This window comes from Lipophrys pholis (assembly GCF_963383615.2).
Source record: "Lipophrys pholis genome assembly, chromosome: 2".
Taxonomy (NCBI): domain Eukaryota; kingdom Metazoa; phylum Chordata; class Actinopteri; order Blenniiformes; family Blenniidae; genus Lipophrys; species Lipophrys pholis.
Genome location: NC_137636.1, coordinates 14112410 through 14130947, shown reverse-complemented (window position 1 = coordinate 14130947; position 18538 = coordinate 14112410). Strand labels below are relative to the sequence as shown.

Here is an 18538-nt window from a genome sequence, read left to right as displayed (position 1 = left end):
ACTCCTAGTAAAAGGAAGTTTTCCCATTTTACTATCACATGCTTGCTGATGTGGAATAGTTTGGTGTTTCCCCTTTTGCCTTCAGATGACTATCTTATTATTGGTATTATATAGATGCATTTAATTGAAATTGAATTAATAAAAATATATGTTTGTGGTTATTTACCATTCTACTTATAGCAATAAAACAACTCTAAAAATGCTGAAGTTCATTATCATTATCATTATCATCAGCAAAATACTGATTCTTGTCCTACAGGAGTTTTTAAAAAATAAAAATATTTTAGAAGTAGATATTTTAACCTTTTTAAAAACATCTCGAAAATCTGTATGTCAAATTTTTTGAATATTTTCGCAATAAATATTTTTATTTTAAGACATTTTTCCTTAATTGTGTCCTGAAATGATGGTTCATATTATGTCTGTAGCAGAAGGGAATATTCCCAGGGTTTGTACTATGTGTTTTTTTTTCTTTCCTGTTTCTTTCAGGACTTGGGTGGAGAGCTGCAATCCGACCTGCTGATCACCCCGTGGCTAACTTTGAGTTCGACGTTGTGGTGGGGGCCGACGGTCGCCGAAATACTCTGGAAGGTGAGAAGACAAACAGACCATACAACAGTGTTGACGCCTCAAGGATGTGCTGTACTTTCAGGCCGGACAGAGAAGCAGTGATCCACATTTTGCTTCTTTGTGACAACAAGGCTGACGCCAGTTGCCACTCCCACTTTGTTCATTGTGATTTAAGAAAGCAGCGAGAATCTGTAAAGAAACATACACATCACAAATCTTGATTTTTTTATTATCTTTTTGTCTGTCTCTCACCAAGTTACACATTTCCATTATCTTCCAGAAAATGTTCATACAAAACATTTATCTGGAACAGTTTTTTTTACATTTTATCAAACAAGACTTGCACCTTTTCTTCAGCAAACAGTCGATAAAAGCGGCCTCGTCCTGCTTTAAAGCTATAAATGAAACCAACCTTTTTATAAACTTGTGTGAAGCCATGGATCTCTCCTACTGGCAATGGCTGCACATGAAACCGACGACGCATCGTACAGAAATAGAGCAGTCGGGGGCGGGGTGGGGGGCTCAGGGCTGCAGCCAGTGTATTCATGTTGGACTGACTCAATTGCTCTAACCGTTGCGGGTGCTCTCTTGAAAATGCTGTCATCTAACGACCAATTCGCATCAAATGCTTATTCCTAAAAAGGGCATTTTAAGGCAGTACGAGATGTTTAGCTCATTCCCCAATTATGAAGAACCCCGAGGGAAATGATTTTCCCCTGTTCTCGGTCTGCTTTTGTGTTATTTTGTGGCCTAGCAACGCAGAGTGAGAGACAATCACATTGTAAGCTGTTGATTACTACGTCTGTTGAAGAAAAAAGTAGTGTCAGGACAGAGTGGGGATGGAAAAGTTGCTGAATGATCCTAAACAGAGACAGTGTGCACAAGTTGTGGCGCAGATACAGATTTTTACTGTCTGTACTGTCGCTGTCTAAGTATGCTGTGAGCTGCGTGTCTAACTGTGGCCTTATCTTTCATGCAGCTTTGCAATGAATGACATTTTCTCCAAGTTCTTTGTTTGCTGCTTTTAAAATCATTGATTTTACTCTTTTGTTGCACATCTGGAGAATCTCACTTTAACATCTAAGGACCTCTTGAATGTTTTTGTTTTCCATGTCCCTGATTTCTCCTCATAAAAAGCTCAAATATTCACTTTGCTCTGCCAGTTAAAATCAGATTCCTCTATCAAACTACATTTATTAATTGTAAAATTAATTATTGGTTCATAAAATGACTGACTGTTGAATGGCGCTACCTTCTTACAAGTGGTCGTGAAGGTTAATTAAATAGAAGGCTTTTAAGTTTGATGATAGACGGAATTATTTAAACCCTGGTGCTTCCTAAAGTGTGGGACTTTTGTTCCTTCAGCCATACAAAGGTTCACCTTGGTGAGCTTTCTTTTATCCCAAAATAACTGCCTTGTAATTATGGTTTAAGGCTAGATTTCCTTTGGTTTTAACAGACAAGCCGATAGTGCTAGAATGCTTGGAAAGATCTACATCCTCTTTTTACTCCGTCTTCAACGCTCTATATTTGTCGCAGGTTTCAAAAGGAAGGAGTTCAGGGGGAAGCTGGCCATTGCCATCACGGCCAACTTCATCAACAGGAACACAACAGCAGAGGCCAAAGTAGAAGAGATCAGTGGCGTGGCCTTCATCTTCAACCAGAAGTTTTTTCTTGACCTCAAAGAAGAGACGGGTGAGGGGGAAAAAGCAACATTACAATCACACCAATATACCAATCCATTTTCAGCATATATATATATATATATAATATATATATATAGTGTGTCTGTGTGGTATTTATAATGACTGTGGTTGTTTAAAAGCAAAGTTCTACTTTTGTTTGATCTCCTTTGACTTAATGTAAAGATTCTCTGTTGAGTTGTACAAAAGAAAAAGTTGGTCCAGTAATGTGTCATGCAGAGAAAATACCTTTTATGAGTTAAAGTCCATCACCCCAGACTATGTACAATGTATGGTTGTTGTTGTTTTTTTGTTTGTTTCTTTAAACTGTAGAAATACTAAAAGTTCTCTTTTTCTTGCAGGTATCGATCTGGAAAATATTGTGTACTACAGGGACAACACACATTACTTTGTCATGACTGCCAAGAAACAAAGTCTACTTGACAAGGGAGTCGTCATTAATGTAAGCTGAGTAGCTGAAGGGACCTGGTGTGTCCTTTTACCTTTCATTGGAGTTTAAAAGTGTGGCACAAGCCGGATAATGTTCCAGTTGTTTTATGCTTGCGACTGTCTTGAAGCAGGCACGCTTCATAGCAACTAAATTGATAAAGGTTTATTATGGCCTCAAGACATCTCGAGCAGCTATTTTGAGACTATTTAATGAGATACAAATATGTTTTTATCTAATGTTCAAGCTTTATCCTGCATTTGTGAATGTACCTTGCTCTTTTCGTAGTTTGTCACGTCCCAGTGAAATACGGTCTTAAGTGCAAAGAGACACATGGTCTGTGTTTGATTTGTTTGTAAAACAGTGATGTTGAGAAATTCTATTACATTAGGAAAAAATAGTTCAGAAAAAAATAACCTGTCAAACAGGTTTTTGGTTCATTTGAATATTCCATTAGTCTAATATCTAATATGGTAGAGGTTGGTTGAGTTGCGGAGATCTAAAATGGACTTGCAGGTCTGTTCTTTTAACGTCATATTTACTCTCTGCAGTCACGTCTCTGGTGTTTTTAACTGACAACAGGACTCGCACAGAACACATGAATGAGTCCGTTAACAAAGCTTAACCCTGCCTTGCTCTCTATAATAGCTCTCCTGCCTGCTTCTGTTCAACAGGATTATATAGACACCCAGATGCTGCTGAGCAGTGAAAACGTCAACCAGGAAGCTCTCCTGTGCTACGCCCGGGAGGCTGCTGACTTTGGCACCAATTACCAACTTCCCACTCTGGATTTTGCCATGAACCACATCGGGCAGCCAGACGTAGCGATGTTTGACTTTACAAGCATGCACGCCTCCGAGAACGCCGCCCTGGTCAGGGAGAGATTTGGACACCAGCTGCTGGTAGCACTGGTTGGCGACAGTCTGCTTGAGGTAAGGAAGATGAAGATAAAGTGAAGTGAGCTCATCTTGGCTACGGGCTGCCTGAAGTGTGGATCTGATACTGAAACTCCTCTGGACAGACACCGTGGAATGAGGGGTCTTTTGCGATACTGGCCGATATTAGTAGAATTTTGTAGTTTTTAAAGTTGGCCATTTAGCTTTTTATCAGGCGATTTTCTAAAGCAAAACTGACTTTTAAAAAAGATTGACTAAGATGCGAGATAAGCCGGAAACCACTTAAAAGTTACATTGTCGGTTTTATCATTCTTCTGTTTTCTCTCCTTTCTTTATTTTTTCCTCCAACATTTTTTTTTATTGTATATGCTTTCTATACTCAGGAAATCTGCACTCAGGAAAGGTGAACGCCTCTACTGCATACCTAAGCATGATTTTCTCTGCTCTATGTACTTATGTCCTGTACTCCAATCTTTATGCTTGCCTCATCGTATATGTATGTGAGGTTGTTCTTTATGTGTTTTGCTTGGCAAGTATGTAAGTATGTGCAACAGTCTAAAATCATCCCACCGTATGTCAAATATTAAATACTGCTGCTCTGATAAGAGTTGTTTTGACTCCGCATGTACAGACGGTCATGTTTCTGCATTCATACAGTTTGTGTGCTCTGTGTTGATGTGCAGCCCTTCTGGCCGATGGGAACAGGCTGTGCCAGGGGCTTCCTGGCAGCCTTCGACACGGCCTGGATGGTGAAGAGCTGGGCTCAGGGCCGCACGGTTCTTGAAGTGCTCGCAGAAAGGTACTTATGTGTGCTTTTGTACATTTCTTTCATTCACCGCCATTAGCGGTTTGATCTCATAGTGCTCATGGGTCGTGGTGTTGTCTTGCAAAACATCGAGCCTCCACTTGCTCTTGGTGGTGTGTGAACGCGATGAACGGCAGCTGTCAGCGTTGCTGTGTTTGTGTGTGAGTGAATGTGCCTAATGTGTGAAGCCTCGGGCAGTAAAGCAGTAAAATGCCCTGTAAATAAAGTCAATTGACCGAAATTGATTGATTTTGAATCCCGATTTTAATGCTTCTCCAGGGAGAGTATCTACCGATTACTACCACAGACGACGCCTGAAAACATCACCAAAAATTTTGAACAGTACACAATAGATCCCGGGACTCGATACCCCAACCTCAACTCTTCCTGTGTTCGACCTCACCAGGTGAGAGGGAGTGACTGTGGCGGATATATCACTACATACTCGCATCATTTTTCACCAAATGTATACATCTTTAATCCCTTCTGATATTTTTTGTTTTCCTTTGCTTCGTGTTTTAGGTGCGTCACTTGCACATCAGTGGAGAGCTTCATTCCTCCTCTCTAGAACGTGCTGCTACCATCCGAAGGCCTGTTAATCTTTCCAGACGAGGTGAGTTGGACAGGAGGTGACAGAACTGCTCCCGAGCCACAAATAGATCAATAAGAGCAGTACGCTTTGCATCTTTCCTATCCTCTCCTTGTGATTGACTAGAAGCAACCAAAATGAACCTCAGTTAGTGGGTAAGTCACGATCTGAGGTTGTTGTTTTTTTTTGGGTTCACCAAGCAGAGGAAACCGTGAAAAAAGCTTTAAAGAAACAGTCACACAGAAATACCTCATTGTGCTACTTAAATGTTGCTTTTGAAATGACCCTGCTATTAAAGAAGCAATCACTCACAACACTTTACACCAAATGTGTGTATCAAATGATGCAATATGTAAGAGCTTAAGAGGAAACATTTCTCATATTTTTGACTGAACTTGATGGGATGGAGTCTGATTATATCCGCTCTTGGAAAACAACCCGAACCGAACAGTGTGTGTTCGACCAAAATAGCTTCATTCACGGAGCGCAGCGAGTAAGTGCATGTCCAGACAGAGGCATTTACATACCAGAGCACCAACTCCCAGCGTTTTCTGTCAGGATTCTCTTCAACGGCACCAAGCTGATTACTGTACGGTTATGACATCATATCCTCTCCATCTGAAAGTGGTTTTCTAACCCCCCCTCCCCAAGAAAAAAAAAAAAACAGGACGCATTCCTTTGGTAACTTATATGAAAATAAATTGTTTATTAAATGTGTCTTTTGTAGAGTCGGAGATCAGACCAGCGAGGCTCCTCACCTGGTGCCAGAAGCAGACGGAGGGCTACAAGAATGTGACCATCACAGACCTGACGTCGTCTTGGAAAAGTGGCGTCGCCCTCTGCGCCCTCATCCACAGGTTCAAACCCCAGCTGATGTACGTAACCTGCATCAGATACGATGAGCTTTTTTTTTTTTTGTTAAGTTCTACGTGCCGTGACATGAAGCTGCCTGCTTTTTCTGTCTGAAAAATGAACTTACTGCTCTCTTGTCCACGAGCAGTTTTTTAGTGCTGATTGATGAGAATGAGACTCTCAATCTTCAGCTGGTAGCACAGAGCAGCTGTCTACGTTTTACATGTTTTTAATTTGAAATGTTTTGTTTAAAGTTGAAAGTTCAGCTGAAAGAAATGATGTCCACATCAGTGTGGCTGCAGCGGGAACATTTTGGCATTTGATTGAAACTGTTGTCCCGTGGTCTTGAACGACAAAAAGAAAAGCAACTCAAGTTTGACAAAGAAACCAAAAAAAAAAAAATACACCTCCGTTTCCACTCTCACAGGCAGCTCGCCTCGCCCAGCTTGGATTTATTCGGTGCGACTGTAGATTAGTACATTTACAAATCTAATTATATCATGTCGCCCTTTAATTATTGCTTTCATACCTCGACTCATACCACTGCAATTTTATGTGGTCCCGTAAGTTTCCAGGAACCCACTGGCATTTTTCCCTCTCCATGTGCGTGCCTGTCAGCAGAGGGGGCGGCCGAGAGGGGAGCCGCTTCACCTAGAAGAAAGAGAGAGCCTCGGCACACACTGAATAACAGAGTTTGTGTGTGTGTGTGCTGCTGCTTGGTTACTGCTCTCGTCTTTACATTACTTCTGAAGGTGTCTGCACACTGTCATTGTAGGTGGAGATGTCTCTATTTTGTGCGGCAATGTGAGAAACAAGTTCTTCTCCGGGTGAGAAGTATTTCTTCCCTGTGCTTCTCGTGCTTTTTCACATCCCAGTGCGTGTTACCTTATGCGTGGAGTCAACTGAAAACTGCAAATAAAATCCCGCCCGTAGCCGTTTAGAAAAACAATTCAATGAACCTCAATTGTAAATCTTCCCATCACATTCCTTTCTCATCTGTCAGGCAGTGTTTATGCTTTTTTATTTTTTGAGGGGTTTTTTTTGGAAGTGCACTATAAGAGAAACGTGTGCACTCAGTCAGTTCACCAAAACAGCTGCTGTGATGTATTTTCTGCACCATAACTTCCAAAACGATGCTGTGGGCTTTAGCTGGATGCGGCATGATGCATCTTGGATTATCGTGGTGGTATTTTTACGAGCTAATAACTCAACAACAGCCCGTAAATGTTTTTAAAGCGGCTGAAACTGTTACTCCAGTTACAAAACATGCAGTGGCTTCAACACATCTAAAGTAGATCAGAGGAACTTCATTTATCCCAGTTTGATCGAATTGTGAAACGAGAGCATAAAGATGCTTGAATACTGACAACTCATCATTTAAACAGCAAATAAATGCATCTCAAAGATGTTTAAATGCCCTTTTCTCTCAAATGAAGTAGATTTCTTAGGAAGAAATGTTTCTGTCCAGACTGACGTTGGAAAAAGTCACTTCAGTTTTTAGAACAGGGATTTCTGCCACTTATAGAGTGCATGCGTGATATTTCATCAGCGATAAAGTCGCTTTCGCTGGTGTCACACAGATTTCTGAGTATTGTTACCATCTGCCGTTCAGCGTTCAGTTGAGGTTCTGAGTGTTGTTATGATCTCTACTAGTCTAAACAGTGTGACCCCAGCGGAGACAAACACAACACTTAGTTTTGCAGGACCTGCAGTCATTTTCACACGGACGCGGTCAGCATTGTTTAGTGTGATCGAGAGTGCAAATGGAAGCCTTCACACTTCACCACATCTTACCGCACTGACACAATTGTACCCAGGTTCAGTTTAACCGGACCAGATGTGAAAACACCCGTCCTACAATATTACAATGCTTATGTTTTTGTTTTTTTTGTGTTTTTTTCTTGCCTTCATCAGAGAATTTGACTCCATAAACGAGGAGGACCATGTTGCAAACCTCCAGCTGGCTTTTGACGTCAGCGAGCGGGAGTTCGGGATCAAACCGTTCACGTCAGCGGAGGATCTGAGCGCTGACCAGGAGCTGGATAAGACCCGGATGAGCGCCTACCTGTCCAAGTACTATGAACTCTTCCGTGGAACTCCTCTACCTGCATCAGGTACTCGGTGAAATGTTCATATATATTAGATTTGTTTGACATTAATTTTGATATTTTAAGATTTTTTGTTTTGTTTTAGGTTATAACTCATGAAAATGAACGATGACATGTACTGAAATATTCTAGTATTTTATAAGATCAGGTGTTTTTCACGGTTTGTAACTGGAGGTCATAATTTTTTAAATAAAATTAAAAGACTTTATGTTTATATGAGTGTAGAAATGAAAGAACACAAAGTTGTTATATTGTGCCTATATTTTAGATGCTATAACTGGATGCATGTATTATTTATTTGGGAATGAATATAATGTGCAAAGGATTTTCTTCTGAGTAATGACAAAACTGAACTCAAGCCAATAGTTACTATGCCGTTGTACTTTATCTCCTGACAGCCTATAGCTCTCTCGTACTGTTTATCAGTTACCTGTGGTGTACTATGTTGTGCCATTTAACACAATTTTGGGCCCTTTTTTGTTTCACAGCTGAATGATTCAGCTCAGCTTTGTGAAGTGGAATTATTGCTCTGCATAATTTGACTTTTGCTCCTTTTTCCAGTCCGCCTGTTTAACGTCTTAAATCTATAAGAGAATAACACATGGAGGTTATGTGAAGTTTACAGCTACACGCGGTGGAAAATATGAAGGCTTTAACACAGTCATGTGTTATACTGCAGGTTCCAGAGGAGTGGATGAAAACAATGAAGATTATCCTTCTAAAGAAGTCAGAAGTAATAATAATAATGTGCTCAAACTTGCACTGCCCAGGAAAAGAGTGCCAAAGGTAACTCTGTCTGGAGGTGTTTATCCAGTTCACTGATTACTCTTGTGTTTGCCTTGCATTGTCTTTATTTCCAAGGCGAATGTGATTTCTCATTGCTACATTTCATTGTATGAAATGCTTTATTTTTTCTGTAATCGTCTCATTTCTTTGTATTTCAAGGATGACAAGAAATCGGACAGTGCAGACCCAATTTTCAAAAGGAGGCGGCGCTTCTGCTATCTGGAGGAGGTTTGTAAAAAATGAATTGTTAATAAGCAAGTCTTTTGGTACATTTCTTTTTTTTATGACGCCTCAGTGAAAAAAACAGTGCATGAGCAATACTCAGGTATACTAGACAGACGAGCATATCAAAACGCTAAAATGGCCTAAGTGGATCTTGCAGGTAATTATTAACTAATGTTGACAGGAGAGGGACAAGTGACAGATCTATAATCATTGCCACATTGCTGTTTGCGATATACTTCTTGCAAAAAGCCCGACTGCAAGCAGGAACAGCAGACACGGTGGCGTCTGGTTAAAGTTGAGGTCTGGAATTACAAATCGTAACGCTCAAAGACATCAACATCATAAATTTAAGTGTTTATTGTACGTCCTATTGAATAATGAAATATCAAGCTGTGCTATAATTCAGGAGTAAAGGTTTCTGTGTTGACTCCAACACGCTTTATCGTAAACTGAGTGATAGTGTATTGATCACTACAAATGTGAGGATATATTATCAATCTGTAGGGTGAGGAAAGCGACACAGCTCCTGTGTTCCCTGAATGTCTCACTGTTATCTGTGTGTCTTTAGGCCACCAATCTGTCCAGCAACGGCCCCTCAGTACGAGATGGCCACGATCCTAAGGAGAATAAAGTTCGCTCAATGGCTACTCAGCTGCTAGCCAAGTTTGAAAGTACACCGAACCACGCCATTCACAAAACACAGGTAACAGAAGAGGGGTTGGATTCTAGTTTACGGTTTGTGGATGGGACTTTTCAGGAGGCATGCATATACTTTATATCATTCTATATTTTCTCACGCACATTTTGTTCTTTCTTCAATGCAGAAAGTTAAAATGGCTCATTTCTTTTATGTTTTCAATTTCCCTTGTTGAAAGTGTTTTTTGGCTTCCCTTTTAACTAATTCTACAAAACTTCCTTTTGTCTGTTTCCATTTCTTGATGTTTTCAGCCTTTTCCACTCCTGTGCCTATTTATTAACTCTATTTTTCCCCTACTGCTCTGGGATCTCAGTCAGACTGTGAGGAGTCATTGCTGCTCCATACGTTTGGCCTGACCCACATTCTGCCAGTTAAAGTCGGACCTCCGGTCCCACCCAAACCTCCTCCTTTGACCCAGGTAGTCCGGACAAGCTCAAACTGTAAAAACAGCACTGAAACACGTCATGATAAACCTTGTATGACCTTCTCGGACTCTATAATACATAAAATGGGCAGTTGTTTGCGCGCTAATTTATCCTGGTGTCACAAACCACATGTACAGTACATAAAACCCAAACACCGCCACCCCATGTGTAAAACCTAAAAATAAGGCACATAAAGTCGGTTTTTAGTCCCTGGATGTTTAAAAGACCATAATGGTGGTTTTTCTTTGTTTAGCCCTGATGGATTGAAACCCTTATTTTACTGTGAAAACTGCCTGACAGTCCTTCCTGTGTCATTCCAGACACACGCTGCATAAGAACCTGCTAATCTTGCATTAAATTATAATCATTTCTGCATTCCTCCTGTGCAGTGTGTATTGTATATTTCCCTTTTTTGATGTTAATTGAAGGTTTTCTTTTGCCGAGGTTAAGAACGTAAGGCTTTGGTGTAAGTTTACCAACACTGGAATTGAAAATGTTTTGAAATTGTGTGCATGCGCAGCCAGACTGAGTCATATTTTTTACATCATTTAGCCAGTTTGAGAGGTTCTGGGCAGAGCTCAGATGTTAAAGCGTGTCTTCCTACAGTCAAAAGGGTGGCGGTTCGATCCCCATCTCACCGGGTCCTCGTTTCAAAGAATTTGTTGCACAAGACACTGAATCCAAGTTGCTTCGTAGCGGTCGCCATTAGTGTGTGAATGAGTCAATGTGACGGATCATGCAACGTGTATTGGGACTGCCAGGCAAAGTCAATCTGTCATTTGTTTTTCACTGATAAGGCCTATGTCCTAGAATGTATTTTAAAGTACTGGTATGTTTGTATTCAGTATGTCTTGAAATCCAAGCATCTACCTATAAAATGTGTGTCATGGGACACCAGAGTTAATCCCAGCTGACTTTGGGTGAAGGCAAGGTTCCCTGGACGGGTCAGCAGACCATCGCACGCATTCACGTGCAAACTCTACACAGAACTTCCTCCAGGGACTCTCTTTATTGTGACGCAAGAGTGCAGTCCACTGCAATGCATCACCATGTGGCTGTCTGGAAATTAGAAACTAATATAAATAACAGGCTTATATTTGCCCCATGAGCTTAACAACTGTGATAAAACACTCCTTTACAGCTGCAGTGAAAGCAGTGTACTCGTGGGATACGTTGCTGGGAGCTTAAATTCACAAGTTTTGTGGATATGTCAGTTTCTTATATTAAAGAAAAACAAAGAAACCTGTTGGCTGTTTAATCCCAGCTCCCACCTCTTCAGTTGTTGACCTCCGCAAGTCAGAAAGTTTAAATAGGAGTTTCTCGTCAACACTGAATTGCCATGAGATGGTTGCATAACTTTGTGAAAACATAAAGCCGACGGACAATGTAATGGATCACCTCCGTGTGTTGATTTTCCATGCTGTGCGAGCATGACTGATGTCTGCCAGGAGGGTCGGGAATCGATCTAACATCTTGTGCTTTACTTTACGAACAGCTTGCAGCAGAGTGAAGTGTTTGTGATTTGTAGTTAATGGGCTGAAACTCATAAAACCACCTCTATGGTCTTTAAGCGATCTCCAGTGGATTGGAGTGGATAGAAATGCTTTATTGTCAGATAAGTTCAAACAGCTCATGTGTGTATTATTCCTTTCAGTTTGAAGTCAGTCTCAGAAAAGCAGCGGAGCAGTTAGTCTGCCTGCCTCCAAAGACCCTGCCCAAACCTCAGCTCCAGTCTGAGTCCCAGCATCCGTTTACTCTAGTGAAGCTCAGACACGTTGATCAAACACTCGCTGAGACGAAGCCCCCGCCTCAGCCTGAGAGCGCAGACCCTCCCACCGCTCCTCCTCCCTACCACTCTGCAATCAATGTCATGTCAAGAATCCTCCACCGCCTCAGGGAGGTGGACGAACACGTCTCCGAGGTGAACAGAGTCTCCTTTTTCTTGCATGCTCCCATCCCGCAAAGAAGGCCCCAGAGTGCATGAGGATGATGATGGTATATTCTGTCCTGATTATACATTTAGGCTTGTGTAATACGTCATATGGTGAAGTCGGCCCCTAATTATCCAGCCCGACGAAAAATTGCAAGAGCAGGCCTACAGAGCTGGCACAAGCCGAGGCAGACACACAGACGCACTACTGGCCCGTCTCAGTTCTTGTGGGACAGGTTGGCCAGCGCACGCACGGCATTTACAGCAGCAAATAGACTATTTTGATTGTCGAGATTTGCCAAATGGCCTTCAGCAGTGGATGTGCTTACTCAGTTTAAGACTGCTAAATGATAACATTTCAATTCCTTACTAATTAAAAACTGAAGTTTAGACTTTTTTTTTTGTTGTTGAGAAAATACATCCTCAGTCAGCATGAAATGGACCTTTTCTTCTTACAATTATAATTTCAGTTTTTACATATACTTGGTGAACTTACAATCTGCGTGTCTGTGCTGCCGGTGTGTTCTTGTTCTTGCGGTGACCTGCAGGTCTTACGCCATACACACTTTTCTCTGCTTTGTGAAAGTTTGTGTAGTATTTTAGGATATTTTCAAGATACCATGTAAGCCAAGACTGGGCAACTTTGATAATTTTGAGGGCCACAAAAATGTTATTCTCACTACCAGAAGGCCATGGTGACTGAATGCATCTACCACAAGAATCTATGAGAAATGTGGCAATTACTTTTTAAAGAAAATGCAATTTTTCCATCTTATTTTAATCAGAATGCATGTATTTGATATTAGTAGATTCAAGTAGACTCTGGAATACAGACATTTTGAGTAATTGGTTCAAATATGCTGAGATTTACAATTCCACCCCACCTTTACCCATTTTTGGGGTGAAATCTGCTCCTTGGCCATAAAGTAGCAATATGAAGCAAATTGCATGTTTACCAAATAATGTACTAAAATGTGTTTTTCTTAAATGAGATGACAAATTTAGGAAATCTGAAGAAATCATCATGTAAAACAGAATTTCCCCTGACAGTGTCTCACCGGTATGCTAAGCTCGGTTAACAACCTCTTGCTTCTTTAAATAGAAATCTCATTACGGTATGTCATTGGAACTTTGTTCATTGCATTTTTCTAAACTGACGTTACATAATTATTCTTTTTTTTTTTAATTACTTTGTCTTGTGATTAGACTTCTCTGAAGTCATTTCTCTCCCAGGGTTGTGCCGCTGTTTTTCTTTCCCCCCCAGTACAGTATGATTAACCACATCAAGTGGGGTGTGAAATTAATATAATAGAGCAGCTTTCATGCCACACAGCAGCGTTATTGTTCAGCCCTCAACAATACACACTCGGCTGTCAAATCCTGTGTCTTATTAAGGAAGAAGAACAGAAAGAGCTTTCATCAGTTAACCGTGCAGTGCTTATTAAGATATTAGTCTCTCTAATTATGCGTCCTCACAAAGAGCTCCTCGTTTTTTGGGGAGTTGATTGTGTCTCAATGTGCTGAGGCAGCCAGTCTGATGACTTTTCTGATGTCCCTCTGCCTTGTGTCCTCCTCCAGAAAAAAGCCCAGACACAACAAGTTAGAGAGTTTCAGTCAAAGAGTATAAAGGAAAAGGCGGTTCACCTTAGGGGCTTGTTCTCAGCAGACAGCGATGCCTTGCTCAAGGTGACTATCTGGAGCTTGATCGCTAACTCCACTGTGACTCTGTGTTTTGCATTAACTTCCTCCCACTGTGCATTTATTTGCATGAGGAAACGGATCGTGTTTTGGACCTCGAGTGTTGCATGCATCGGTTTTGACACCCGGTAGGAAGCTTCGGCAAACTATACCTGAAGTTCAAAATGACGTGTGGACATGTGGAGTCGAGGCTAAACATGTGGTTTTCACTGCACGACAATGACGTGTGTATTGGAGTGATGGCTTCATTGTTGATGATCAGAGAGGCGTGTGAAGCTTAAGATGTGCATTGTTGGTATGAACAGTTCACTGTAGCATTGTGCTTTGCATGAGAACTTTGCTTTAACTGCTGTTTCTGCCCACTTGTGCTTTTAATTATCAGCTGCCATCGGATGGGTGAAGTGTGTGTGTGTGTGTGTGTGTGTGTGTGTGTGTGTGTGTGTGTGTGTGTGTGTGTGTGTGTGTGTGTGTGTGTGTGTGTGTGTGTGTGTGTGTGTGTGTGTGTGTGTGTGTGTGTGTGTGTGTGTGTGTGTGTGTGTGTGTGTGTGTGTGTGTGTGTGTGTGTGTGTGTGTGTGTGTGTGTGTGTGTGTGTGTGTGTGTGTGTGTGTGTGTGTGTGTGTGTGTGTGTGTGTGTGTGACTTTGTGATGGGTGGAGCAGAGGAAAATCCACAAAGAGCCAGCTGCAACTCCACATGTTTTTGCCAGACTGTAATACACAGGGTGCACAATTGTTATCTGTGGATTTATGTTGGGATTAAATTGCAATCCTGATGAATAGTGAGGAATCTCTTTCCAGTCTCCTGCGCAGCTTTATTCAGACGGAGAGCAGCAGGCCACTCATAGGGCAAACACAGAGAGAGACACAAACACACTCACTCACATTTACAGTCGCACAATTTAAGAAACTCTTTTTTAGAATGTTATTTCTATTAATGTCACAAATGAGCTTTTTGGTGAACGGCAGTTTGTGTTGTTTTGTCATGAGGGACTAGTTGAAATGAGTAATCGGAGGTCTGTATGTTGGCTTCGTATATCAGGAGGTATTGTTGTTCATCAGCTCTTGTGATGCGACTGTTTGCTTTCCCATGTTTTCCAGGGCGGCTCCGTACGGAGGACGTTTTCCCAGGCAGGTGACAAGTGTCATTCATGCGAGAAGCGTGTTTACATGGTGGAGAGGGTCTGTGCCGAGGGGCTCTACTTCCACAGGGAGTGTTTCCGCTGTTCGACCTGCGGCTCTGCTCTACGGCAGGGAGCGCACGCCTTCCACTCTGAAGAGGGTATGCTGTCCGTCAGTGGTGTGGCCACACACGGCTTCAGCTGGGCTTTTAACCATAAACCTGATCCTGACGTTTCATGTGACCTTACAGGGAAACTGTACTGTAAACTTCACTTTGATCAACGTAACAATGGGACAAACCTGCGGAGGAGTTTGTCTCTACGCTCTGTAAGTATCCATGTTTCCATTCATTCATCAGCTTTTTTTTCTTTTTTTAAGCAGTTGAAGCTGTGTTTAGATTATAACCATTATAAACATGCTGTTAATTTTCTTTAAATGTCATATTGTGAGAGGCAGTACTTTTTAATCTTTATGATTGTCAAGCTCAAACTATGAAGAGTAAAACAAAAAAAAATGTAAGAATTCCAGTTCATGTGTAACAAAATCAAAATATATGGCGGTGTCACTGTTTAATTTCTATTATGAGGTAGAATTAGATGGTGATGGCAGTCTATCACACTCTCTTAAAGGTTATCCTTCCCTCCACAGTGATTACGGTGAAAAGACTCATTTCTCTTCCCTCTTTTCTGTTTTAGACCCGTTTTGGAGTTCAGGAGCGAAGTGCTGCTGATGAAGACGGCCCTGCGTCCAGCGGTACAACAGACCTGCAGAGTCGGCCTGCTGCAGGTACCTTCGGCTCATTCCTGAAGAAACAGCTGAGCTGGCCGCTGCGTGTGACCCGCGCTGTGTGTAACGCCCCGGGGTACGTGTCCCGCCGCGTGCGCGGCGCTGCACAGGCCCTGGGCAGCCACCTGAGGGACAACGCCCAGGACTATACGTTGCTGTATGAGCTGCTGAGCATGAGCTTGCCCCTGCTGTTTGTTTTACAAGAGGTGCTGCTGCAGCTGTACGCAGAGGCGGTCCCCGACGGGCCGAGCTCCTTTCAGCCTTTACTGCAGTGGCTGCAGGAGCAAGTTGGGTCGGGGCTCCATTATTAACCTCAATCATTGCACCAAAAGCCGTTAGGTGAGCGGCTGTCAGCTGGATTGTTCTCATCATCCGTGCAAAAGTGCACAAGCACCTTTGTAATGTTTACTTCCTTTTCTGATGACACTGTTGGTCCAGTTGCGAGTTCCTTGGTTGCATTTATGCACCCGTTAAAATAGACACACTGTAAGTTGTTAATGCAAAACTTAGCAGTTTACATTGGAGAATTCATCAGAAAGTTAAGGCTGCAACAAAGGATTCTACTGCGGCCTTGACAGGGGGAACAATACTAATTAATGAGAGGCTGAAACTAGTTAAAATTAAAATCAAGTGTGCCACAGTAAGTGTATTAAAGACGAGACTGCTGAAATTTCTAAATCAACATTGCTGTAGAATTTAACTTTTCACAGAGTGACTTAGGAAATTGTTCTTGCAGTTCATTTCTGAACTCCGGTTATGACTGACTAACTTGACGCACTTTATCTTTGAGAACTGCCCTGTGTTTGTAGCAGCAAACTGTCACATTGGACAAAAGCCTGATCTCAGGTTAGCAGTAGCCGCAAAACAGGTGTTCCTCTGGTTATGCATGTGTGCCTTTGCCAGATGTTTTTTTTTTTTTTTATATAAGCTTGTGTGTTTTACTGCCAACAACTTTTGTTTCTTCAAGAGATGTTTTATGTATTTTTTTTTTTTTTTTATTGAACACAAAAGAATCTCTGAAACTGTAGACATAATACTCATAAGTACTGTGGAGTATTTCTGTTCTTTGCTGCCATCTACTGTTGACTTGGAAAACCCCCAAAACAAATGAAGGGATAATGAGCAACCCCACCTTCTCATTTTTTAGCCATTCAATATGTACGATTAGGAGCAAATGCCTTCATGATAATTAGATGATTATTTTGGTTTTACTGTACAAAGAAGCGTGCTGTGATGAGCTTGAATGTGTTCGCCTCTTTTGCCTTGAGTTTTGAAGCAGCAAACCCTCTGACTAGAAGCCAAAGTTACTTCCTGTTCACATATACTACTCAGTGTGGCTCATGAAGCACTCAAGCTACAAAAATGTTTTGGTTTTCCTTTTTTGATCATCTAACCTTTTTTTTTTTTTTTTTTTTTTTTACTGCTTTTGAACAGATACTACTCTGCTCCTATTTTGTTGTCAGACTTTCTGCATGTGAAACAAGCTGAATGTCTTGTTTACAGTGCAGGTGGAAAACAACAGTTATTTTGTGTTTTTATCTTCAATGCCAAAGATTTACTTTCATTTGCACAAACTGGACTTGTACAACAAACTGCAACAGAATACCTTCTTCGTGATGAATGTCAGTATTTTGTTTTTCCCTCAAAAAAAAAAAAACCGATCTTCCTTTTTTTAAATTTTGATATTTGAAATTATTTATGCCTTCGTCTCCTCAGTGTTTAGTTGATCTTTGTCTTTTCCTCCGTTCAGCCGATGCCTCTTTTGAAGCTTGTGAGACAACTGGATGGTTAGGAGAGATGACATTTTGAAGGTGATCGCCTGCATGGTCTTGTGTCTTTGGTTTCTTTTTTTTGTGTTTGTTTTTTTGTCAGGATTGTGACGTGGCTGCAGATGCTGATATTAAACAAGTCTGATATGACTGAACTGCACTTTCAGAGGTGATTGTTTTTCTCTCTTTGCTGTGACACTTGATTCCTGGCTCCACTAAAGTCATCACTAATGAACAGCCTCAGTGTTTGTTTTGGACATTAATTTGTACTCACACAATGTGGTCTGAGAAAAAGGCATGCAAATTCCTACTCAACTACTGTTACTTTGCTTGATTTGTCCTCAAGTATAAGAAAAAGTACTGTTGTTAAGATTACCTGAGTGAAAGTACATAGTGCTCCTAATACTTACTCTGAGTATTAGTTACATTTTAATATGCATTGTCAATAGCCAGAAATTTTAAACAAAATGTGACAAATGCTAAGGTTTAAAAAAAAAAAAAAAAAAAAAAAAAAAAAAAAGGAATTATAGGAATTTGCTCTGCGAAAAGGAAAAGTACTTTTTTGGATTACTTTTGTGTGATCAGTATTATTCTACAAATTAATTTGATCTGTTTTGTTATTGTTAAGGACCACATAGATTAAAGGCAGACGTGGATCTTGAGTATTGGTTTCTGATATCATGACACTAAATTGAAAAGCGATTTCCATGAAGTGCTGTTGCCCGAGCGCCAGCACAGCTCATGTGATTCTTCTTTACGGTTTCTCCTATTTTTGATATCTCATATGATCTCAAGATGCATTTTGAAAAAAAGTTACTCACTTCAGTCTGTTTACAGTTGCTGTCGAGACAAAGAAAACAAGGCCTATGCCTTCTATGTATCCGCTGGGATACATTGCCTCAAGTGATGTCACCCGAGTGAACGTCAGCTGAGTCTCAGACTACAAACAGAAGGTGTGTGAGCCTGGACTTTGAGAGGACGGAGCCTCAAGAAGCCTGCTCTTCATCTCTGCAGGAGGCACGCAGCTGGAGCTTAGTCCTGCACATTGATCAGGCTGCCATGATGTAACTGCATTGTGGGTAAAGGATACAGCTGCAGTGGTGACGTTTGGATTTAAAAAATGTTTCTCAGTGTACACCGCTGGTTCCTAATTC

At 41.2% G+C, this 18538-nt stretch overlaps 1 protein-coding gene across 3 annotated transcripts in view; it reads left to right on the top strand.

The window, feature by feature from the left end:
• The window catches only part of mical2a (microtubule associated monooxygenase, calponin and LIM domain containing 2a), a 32953-nt gene extending 15415 nt beyond the window's left edge, over nt 1-17538 (top strand). Inside the window, exons 5-22 of one of the 3 annotated variants that reach the window (XM_080493584.1) lie at nt 490-591; nt 2110-2265; nt 2615-2715; nt 3375-3632; nt 4280-4395; nt 4681-4807; nt 4924-5014; nt 5718-5865; nt 7757-7956; nt 8630-8736; nt 8896-8964; nt 9530-9664; nt 9972-10076; nt 11738-12004; nt 13592-13699; nt 14809-14989; nt 15080-15156; nt 15525-17538. In XM_080493584.1, the coding sequence (XP_080349710.1) occupies nt 490-591; nt 2110-2265; nt 2615-2715; nt 3375-3632; nt 4280-4395; nt 4681-4807; nt 4924-5014; nt 5718-5865; nt 7757-7956; nt 8630-8736; nt 8896-8964; nt 9530-9664; nt 9972-10076; nt 11738-12004; nt 13592-13699; nt 14809-14989; nt 15080-15156; nt 15525-15926 (2750 nt within the window). In that variant the 3' untranslated portion in view covers nt 15927-17538. The remainder of the gene's footprint in view (nt 1-489; nt 592-2109; nt 2266-2614; nt 2716-3374; nt 3633-4279; nt 4396-4680; nt 4808-4923; nt 5015-5717; nt 5866-7756; nt 7957-8629; nt 8737-8895; nt 8965-9529; nt 9665-9971; nt 10077-11737; nt 12005-13591; nt 13700-14808; nt 14990-15079; nt 15157-15524) is intronic. The other 2 variants (XM_080493586.1, XM_080493585.1) reach the window with 2 other exon arrangements.
• The last annotated feature ends 1000 nt before the right edge of the window (nt 17539-18538 follow it).